At 34.7% G+C, this 9,950-nt stretch overlaps 1 protein-coding gene across 10 annotated transcripts in view; it reads right to left on the bottom strand.

Moving 5' to 3' along the window:
* Positions 1-6,996: 6,996 nt before the first annotated feature.
* Positions 6,997-9,950, bottom strand: part of LOC149573265 (RNA-binding protein 2-like) — a 45,621-nt gene continuing 42,667 nt past the window's right edge. For 6 of the 10 annotated variants that reach the window (XM_089814466.1, XM_089814471.1, XM_089814476.1 and 3 more), the window contains one exon: positions 8,863-9,151. In XM_089814466.1, coding sequence (XP_089670592.1) covers positions 9,148-9,151 — 4 coding nt within the window. In that variant the 3' untranslated portion in view covers positions 8,863-9,147. Of the gene's footprint in view, positions 7,263-8,862; positions 9,152-9,950 lie in introns of those variants that run through there. The other 4 variants (XM_089814464.1, XM_089814478.1, XM_089814465.1 and 1 more) reach the window with 2 other exon arrangements.

The raw sequence follows: 9,950 nt of genomic DNA, 5'->3' as shown, positions 1-9,950 counted from the left end.
GCTCCAAACCTTAGCTCCAATCTCCTCTCAGTTTACCAAATCACTCACCCTGGAGATGGTCATAAAGATCATTCATTGGTTACAATGAGGAAAGTCAATGATGACAAGAGGCTTTATTCCTTCTCCCACTTTGTGCCTAAGTCTCCTTCTCAAGCCTTTTTGACTCACTCTAATTCAAACAAACTTATGGCATTAGCAGTTTGGTGATCTTGCCTTCCGCTATCTTCAACAACTTTGCTCAAAACGCAGGGTCAAAGGTCTACCTAACATCAACTTTTCTAAGGGTAAGTGTTCATCATGTTCAGTGGATATGCATCTCAAGGAGAAGTATGATAAAGGGAAGTCTTCTCGAGCACTAGTTGTTCTCCAGTTAGTGCACATGGTTTTAGCAGGACCCTTTGTAGCTATGTTACCCGGGGACGCATTTCTGGCAAAAATTGACCCCGTCCTCACCTCCCCCCATCCCAAAAACTTGAAAACTTCCAAAAACCTTTCCCTTGGTTGTCCCATAAAATTAATGTTTCAATTTTGATAATTTGCTTGATTTCCACTCTCATGTGAACTATAAAGTTAAATTATTTAACACAAACATTATATGTTAAGGTTCTATAATTTATATAAGCATGCGTTATCCATGTTTTTATATGAATATTTAAAATTTCCCTGTGTATTTTAAAATTTCCCTACTTTTTATATAGTTGTTCCCACTACCGTCCCCTACCATCCCCTGCTCCGAAAAAAAAAAAAATCATCCCAGAAACCCATTTCCCCATCCCCATGTCCCCACGTCCCGAAAACTTGGGGTAACATAGCTTCACGGTGACTTCAGTCAACCAAGGCCACTACATCCATACTTTTGTTGATGACTTTTCACGATTCACTTGGGTCTACTTCCTTCATCACAAGAATGAAGTGGTTCATAAGCTTCAAGCATTCAAGACTCATGTTGAACACAAATCCAAGAAAGCCATCAAGGTTCTATGAGTGGACAATGAGAACAGATATGTGGATAGAAGACTTAGGGACTTTTGCAAACTTGAGGGGATTGATCTTCAGAATCCACCAGCATTCAATCCGCATAACACAAATGTTGCAGCTATGAGGATTAGAACTCTCAAGACCATGGCAAGTTGCATGCTAAAAGCCAAGTCTCTTGATCCTACATTTGAAGTTGAAGTCATTAGCAGTGCTACTCACATACTTAACAGGTCTCCTCATAATGCCTAAGACGAGAAGACTCCTTTTCAGGCATGGTGCGGCAGAAAACCAGTTGTGAGTCACTTTAAAGTCTTCAATTGTCCAACATGGGCTAACCTATCTTCCAGGGGTTGCAAGGCACCGATACCAAGGCCTTGTACTTTCATAGGATATGAAGATAATGCAAAGGCACATAGACTTATGGATCTGAAGACACATAAGATTTTTGTGGAGAAGGATGTTCACTTTGAAGAAAGTTCACCCAGCTTATCCTCTAATCCTCTTCGCACATCATACATTGTGAAAACTGATAGTGACACCAGCTATAGTGCTTCAACATATTCAAACACGTGGGGTTTTATCGACAATTGCAGTGAGATGTCACATCATCAGTATAGTCCACATGCTTACATTGCCACAGTGAAAAGTCCGGCAAAGCGGGGTACATCTCGTCTTCCAGCTCCAGCTTCAATTGATGACTACATGGCAGACATTGGAGGTTTGTTCATGGAGTCACACACCACATACTTGCGAGACAGCCTTGATGATTTACATCTTCTCATTGATGAAGGTGATCATTCTACATTTGTTGCGAGGGCTCACTCTAACCCTCATGTCCATTCTCTACATGATCAATCTTTACAAGTTGGTGTGATTGTGGATCATTGTGTACAGCAGTTGTCGAAGGTCTCTTTGTCAATTGAGGAGACAGTTGGTTCATTGGAACAAGTTCAACAGACATCCTTGCCAAATCTGCATTCGCTCTTTTCAGCAAAGTTGGAAGGGGCGACCATCAACATCAGCACAAGGATACTTGAGCAGGTTTCAAGGCCACCATACATCTTCGAGATTGTACCTTTGCCTTTGTTTCTTCCAAAGACGAGGAACATTATTCTGCACTCTTGGACCAGCTTCTTCCTTGGAGCGGCTTTCACTGATAGGGATTCTTCATTTGGGGGTGGGGACTACCTTGTCTCTCTTCCTCTTCTTTCTTATGGGGGGACTTTTTCCCTCTTATGAAGTTTAGTTCTTATAATTCTTCACTGTTGTATATACTAGATATATGTCATAATGGGGAGGTCTTGATTACTCCATCCATCCATGCATCCCCTTTCATCTCTCTTTTTGGGGGAAGGTTTTTTCCATGAATTTTTCCCTCTTTCTCCGCTTTATGAGAGATTGCATTTCATTATGTACATGGGTACCTAACATAGCCCTAGTAGCTGAGACCCATCTTGCATATCATCATAGTTTTCGTAAACTTAAGGGCATTCCCCTAAGTTGCACTTAAGGGGGGTGTTGGTGTAAACACGTATTCACTATTTAAACTTACTTAAGTTTACTTAGGTTAATACATTATTTTATTATTTTATTTTGTGAGACACTTAGGAGTTTGCGCACATTTTTTAGTTGTCACATTGACAACATAGAAGTACACAACTCTATTTCAACACGTGGTGTCTACAACACTAGAGTTTGCCTCATTCACTGAGTTGTCATGTAGACAACACAGTTATTCGCACTCCCTTTTTAGCACATGTTGTCTACAACATTGATTTGTGTGTTACACCCTTGTAGGCTTATCCTCTCATCATCGCACTTACTTCTGTGCTTAATGGAGCATAACCCATATTTGGTGGACATGTGTCTGGTTGTATGACTTATCTGTAGATGATTTTCAAGCATTCTAAACGCATCTTAGAGGCCTTTATATACAGGCACTCCTAGCGTACTCTCACAAGGCATACTGAATGAATATATCATCATTCTAATCATACTCTCTCTCTCTCCCTCTAGACTATAGTTGTGCTTGTGTTTGAGTTCTTAGTTCCTAGAGGAATTTTGCCCTAAGGCAAATTCTTACATGAGAGAATGACAACTTGATTATATTGCAATAGAACAATGCTGCCAAGCAGTGACTAAGGGTGAATTAGTCAATATAAGTCACAAGAAGGTGATAGCAATACATAACAAACCAAATTTGAATCAAGAAAACTAGGTTGCACATTGTCAAATCGTTCATTTTACTTTCTTACCATAGTAGCAGAAAATCTCTTAACAAAGTGGATCTAACAATCCTTATGTAAAAAATCACCTAATCGAGTGCACACTTGAAGAGTGTTGCTAAATCATTTAACAAAGTGGATTTTAACAGATCCTAAACTATTAATATTAACAAAGTAAATCACCAAAAATGACAACTTGTGTATGCCCTAACAGATAGCCTTATTACTATAGTACTGAAGGATTTGTGGGTGTCATTCTCATTACAATTTTCTGTTTAACCAAGAGTTTCTACTTGACCAAATATTTGTGTCAAATGTGTTGATGAATGCATGAAATGTGTTTATTATTATAGATCCTAGATTTATTAAATGTTATCATAATGTGGATAATAGTTATAGGTGTACTAATTCACCTCCCCCTATCAACATCACACTTGTCCTAGATATTCCAACAATGAGGATTTTTTTTAGAATGGTTGCAAACTCTAAGGAAAGAGAAGTCAAATGAAAGATAAAATGAGACAAAAAATAATTTATATTGGAAAAACCTTGCTTTTTATGAATGCACTTTTGTCTTGATAAGCTTTATTTCTATAACAAAGTGGATGAATCATGTCATGACATATTAAACCAAACCTATAATGTAATCCATTTATATGAATGCTAAAAGTCAATAGATATGTCACTCAACTAGTAAATGCATGCTAAAAGTCAAGGGATGTGTGATAGGCACTAGTGAAGGTACCAACCTAAATACCCAAGATATATCTGGCCTAAAATTCATCTCACAAACAGAAGACAAACAAAAATAAAAGATTATGAGCCATCTTCACCACTCTTAATCACTTGTCAACAACTATTTGATCTTATTGTCAAGTTTGATAGTTTGTGTCTAATCAAATGATCATAATGTCCACTATCAAAAATTAAATAAGTACCCTATCTAGGACAAGTACAATCTAGTTTCTATTATCCTCCATTTAAGTACCCTATCTAAGATAGATACCATCTAGTTTCAAGTATACTCAACCATGTATATGACATAATAGTTTGATGAAGGACTGTGGAACAATGATTGATTGATGTAACAAGTATAATCGATCTAATTGTTGGCATGGTCAATAATAGTGCATCGATTGATGTGTGATTTCTTAAGTTTAGTGGTTTGACATCTTTGAATTCAATATTCCCATGTGTGTCTTTCCAGTAGGGACAATTTATTGATGAAGTTGAAATGTTCGTTGAAAAGTGACATTTACTGCTTTAGTTTTTTTTATGTATATGGTTTTTTAAATTATTATATTTTTGAAAAAAAAAATAATACTTACATTGATCTTTAAGATCTTTTTGGGAATTTATTTGAATTTTAAATTTGCTTACAAGTATTTTTTTATTCACTCCAAATGTATAGCGAAGTTTAGATATTATGAATGGATGATTGGTTTGGAAATGAAAGAATGACGGACAAGAGGATTCTTCAAACATCATTGTTGCTTTGATTTCCAAGGACTATCTGGGTGATGGGAAAACATGTTTTTGTTGAGTTAAGGAATTCAAAATAACAAGATAAAATAATTGCACAGTGCACTAAAATGGCATGTGATGTACAAATAAGAGATATCTAGAAATATTTTTGAAAATATGTTTTGGATTTTACATCCTTATCTTATACCAAGATCAAGGGTTAAAGAGTTAAAAAGGATGAGAATAGGATAAGAATAAGATACTAAGGAATTGGCAAGATCAAAAATGGATAAGGGACATGGATTGCTGATATAGACTAAAGGGTGTAATAAAGCAAACAATGCAGAGTAAAAAGTATGATAAGGCAAGTGATGTAGATTAAAGGGATGTGGACATTGTGAGAAATAGGACACGCTATACTTATGAAGATCCTTAGCCTTCTTAAGATCAAAGAAGGATATGGTAATATGGATGCAAAGAAAGATTGTGAATGTTACACCAAGATTGTGAGCTCAAGGGATAAAAAAAATGAAATATGCGATAGCTAGGATGCAATAGGATAACCTAAATAAAATATGCCCCTGTGGGAATGAAAAAGTTTATAGTTTACACATGACTTTTGTTTCCTAATTTTCATCATAGTACTTGCCCCAATCATCTATTTGTCATATTTTCACTAGTCGGGATGTCTTATAGGACAAGGACTCTAGTGTCTTGATCATTAGATGACACTTGTGAAGGATAGGAAAATAATGAACCCTCAATATGAACAAATGCTCAAAGACGTTTGTAACAAGGGAGATGAAATAGATGATCAAATGCAATGAATTGGATGGGGTGCACGAAAGGCTAGAAAATAAGTGGTGCATAATGGATGTAGCTTAGAGAGATTTATTTTTATGTGATGAAGCACAAGTAAAATTTTAATGGACGAATAATTGTGGATTTTGGGACATATGTACCCAAAATAGATTTTGAGGGTGACATGTTTGGATGAAAAGATGACAATTCCATATGTCATATTTGATTTCCTTTTGGAAGTTGTGCTTAAGGAGTCTCTAAGTATCCATAGGATTGATTGTTCTTTATTTTATGGTTCATTGGATGTGTTTCTTTTACAAAAGACTTAGGAATCCATTTAGCTTTTGACTTTTCTTTTTGCATGGTAGGCCTTTCTCACCTTTTAGATATTTCTATCTTTTTGGACCATATTTTGCTTTTATTTTCCATGTTGGTTAGATAGGACATGTTGATCTTTGATTGCATGTCAACTTCTTAAGGATTTTACACTTGGCAATCAATAGGGCATGTTGATCGTTGACTCCATGTCGACTGCTTCACTTAAGGGTTTTACACTTCATATCCAATTTTTTTGGAAAGGGAATGGGATTCATAGATAGATTAGAATGATATGGAGACCTTTTGAAAGGATGAAAGGTTCTAAAAAGATGTATATGTTTGTTGATCTCAATTTATAAAAGGATAAGTGATTGTGGGTTGTCGACAAAGGGACATTTGGACCTAAAACGGATGTGTTGAAGGGAAGGTGTATATTTGGAGTTATACTTGGTAGAGTTACCAACATATTGAAAAAACAAATATGTAACAAAAGGTCATAAGCACCAATTTTTCCCTTGATATGTATGGATTCTAATATGCCTTGTTGATAGAGGCCATGCTTTAGAAATTATTTTTACAAATGGGATAAATTATATTTTGAAAAGAAGAGGCCAGTCAATTTTGAGATGGATAGGATGTTTAAAAAAAAAAGATAGGATAGTGAAGTAAACCCGACCATATGTAAGTGTAGGAATTCATTGATATGTAAGCGGTTAATAAAGAGGAATAATGGGATCTTCAATGGAATAGAAGAAGAAATGGGATCTTGAGGTATAGCAAGAGGAAGGACATGATTGGCATAAATAAAGAGGAATAAAAGGATCTTTAGGTGAATAGGAGGAATGATAGGTTCATTAGGAAGATAGGATCTTGTGGAGGATATGAAGATGAAAAGGTGATTTGATCTTGACTCAAAAGGGTAACATCGATCTCCATCTTGAAAGTATGTAACGTTTGCAAATACACTTATGATTCCCATCCAATTAAGGATAGAAGATGAGGCTCATTAGTATGAGATTTCATCAAAGGCAAAATTATTTAGATAATTATGTGCCCTTTGTAATGTTGTGCAATCTCATGTGGTACCAAGGGTCCTATGTTTACTTAAAGAACACTTTTTCAAGATTTGGTTGTATTCCTAGTCAAATTATACCAAACTCTAGTTGCACAATATTACCCCCTGGTTCTATTGATTTGAACTAGTGTTGAGTTGGTTGGAACAAGTTCTAATTCAAGGTTTGATTAAATAGAGTTTGTTCTACAATTTGATTGAATTGGGTTTAATTTGAGACTTTGTCAAACAAAGATTGACTCAAGATTTGGTTAAATGTGGGTTGGCTTTGCAAATGAGATGAACACATTTCCTTTACCAATTAGAAATGAGGTGTGATCCACACTAGAAAATCAAGCAAACGAAGCTCCAAATCACATCTTCATCCTACATCAACTCATTAGTAGTTGTGAATACTCTTCACGCTGCAATCAACAAGGGGATAAATAAATGTTAATTAGTAACACAAAATCAACTATCCTAACATAATTCAAGAAATAGTAAGGACAAAATCAAAATCAAAAACCAAATTTTACTAGGCGAATCACACAACAATCCATACCAAATGCAACCTAAACAAATAGGCAAAAAAACTATAAAGCAAATGCACAATCATTAGTGAAAAAGAAGTAAAGAAAGCATACAAAAACATATTTGAATGGAAAAACATGACCTCTTATCTCGATCATTGAAATTAGCTCAAATCAAGTAATTATTGTTTATGAATCATCAAATGACAATCACAATGCTCACATGTACACCACCTTGTTCATTCAACTACTAGTTATGTTATACATAAATTTGTTCATTCAATCACCAATATTTGTTAAACGATGTTTGTTGTTTGTTAACCCTCTACTTTAACTATAAAATATTACTTGTTGATTAATCCCTCAACCACTAGGGTAAAAGTTGTTTCAAACCCTTATTAGTCTATATGTGATCCAAATAGAAATAGAAATGGAGAACATACATCAAAATCCTAAAATCTGCGACATTTGGCAATTCAATCTTCGCATGTAAACCAAAACCAAGTCAAGGTACACAACTATGCAGCTAAGCAAGTCTACAACTACTTTCGGCTACAATTTTCCAACTACAAATCAAAGCAAGTCATGTCAATACACACTCAAACCTTAACCTAGAAAACTCAAAAATTATCATATTTTAGGCCTTGTTCATATTAGGTTCACCAAATGTGGATCAAAATCAATGGTTGATAAGAACATGATTAGTCAATTAGTCAACCATAAAAAGCTATGCAATTATGTTAAATCAAAATCCTAATCTCTCAGTGAAGCTAGAAAATCAAATTGCATAAATTAACGTAAAACATAAATAAACCTTTTGCAAACCCCATCCACTCCATTGTTTTTCCTTCTACACTAATCAAACATTGATTTTTCTATTAGCAAAGTGCATAAATATAGCAAAAAGAAAACATAATTCATCAGACATAAGCAACAATACCAAAATATGATGATTTTTTTTAAATAGGGCAAAAGCCCATTTTATAGACTTCCAAGCAATGAATAGGGTTAAATTTAAAATTTTAAAAACCAACAAGTGTGATGTGATGAAATCAAAAGATGTGATTAACAATCATTTAAATAATTGATGACAACAATATTTAAATGTATACAAATGCAAATAAAATGTATGTCTTTACAAGGATTCCAACGTTTCTATGCGGATAACCTTAAGTGACAAGTGAAGAACAAGAGGAGCAAGTGAACAAGGGTTAATCTCAAATGAAAAGTGACAATCCAAAAGACTGTACTATTTCCATTAGAGCATTTTATTATGTTCAAATGCCACAACAACACAATTTCTTGTTTGGTTGTAGTAACAAAATTAAAGTTGAATCAAACTTGAATTATTCTAAGATGTACGATTTACTTAAACCAAACTTAAATTATACTCCTAAATATCACAATGTTCTTTTTGTTTAATACAAGAGTTAATGAATTCTATAACATATTTTGAACCTAGAATTTTATCAATTCTCATTTAATCTTAGAAATCTTATAATAATAATTAAATCTACTCTAAACTTATTTCATAATTAGAAAATTAATTTACATTTTATATTTTGAAATGCTATACAAAATTATATATCGTCGTACTTCCTAAGAATTTCATAAGTTTAGAAAACGAGTTGTCCACTTTATACTCAAATGGTAGCGTCATCCATCCACGTGCATCTCAAGCATCAATTGAGATACTTTGCACTAATGGGAAAAAAAGCATTGGTCCTTAAAATTTCTTAAAGAGGGCTACAAACGAATCCAAGAGCCCACTCGCATCAATCTAACTGCCCCACAAAAATCAAATTAGTTCTACAAAGTTAAAAGGTTGCAACTAATATGAAATAGTAATGTTTCAATTTTACCTAGAGAGAGAAAATTCAATTGTGCATACAGTATGTGCTCAAGTGGATTAATTTCAATTTGTTTAAGAGTGGGGAGGTCTTACAATGAGGCTATCAATGAGACCATATACGAAAGGACTCATAAGGTGGGAAATTATTGATAGTATTATGAGTGGGTAGGTTGAGATATCAACAATGGAGTTGGTTAGTTGTATGGTCCAAGATTCAATGGTGATGTACTATATGCCAAGGCATTTGGACAAAGAATGATGCCAATCAAACGATGATGCTTTGAGCGTAAGGTGGGAGGGGTGTGGAGAGTCAACAGTAGGATGGATGATGGGTATTGTGTGGTTGTGTACTGGGTGGAGTCGAACAAAGGAGGGGAAAGTGTAATATGGTTGGTAGTTGGGGGTGTAGCAATTCGGCCAATGTGAGAAACCCTTCATAAACGACATAAATGTCCACATATGAAATGATGGAAAAATGCAAACAAGTTGTATTTCTAAAGAGATAATTGTATTCACAGACAACAATGATGTGCAAAATTGCTAGATTCAAACAAAGTAATACAAAATAGAAAAGGGTGAGGAATGAATCCCATCGAAACCAAAATAACCAAGTAAATAACGTTTTCAACTTCTAAAATAGAGAACAATAGAGAACTCCAACAAGAATTTGCAATAAAGTATTCCAAATTGCATGCCTACAACAACCTACAAGTTGTCCTTATAAAGGGCTT

This window comes from Cupressus sempervirens, chromosome 2, assembly GCF_028749045.1.
Source record: "Cupressus sempervirens isolate cs-2001-9-10 chromosome 2, ASM2874904v1, whole genome shotgun sequence".
NCBI classification, from domain to species: Eukaryota; Viridiplantae; Streptophyta; class Pinopsida; order Cupressales; family Cupressaceae; genus Cupressus; species Cupressus sempervirens.
The sequence above is the reverse complement of the archived record's forward strand: the minus strand, read 5'-3'. Positions and strand labels throughout refer to the sequence as shown.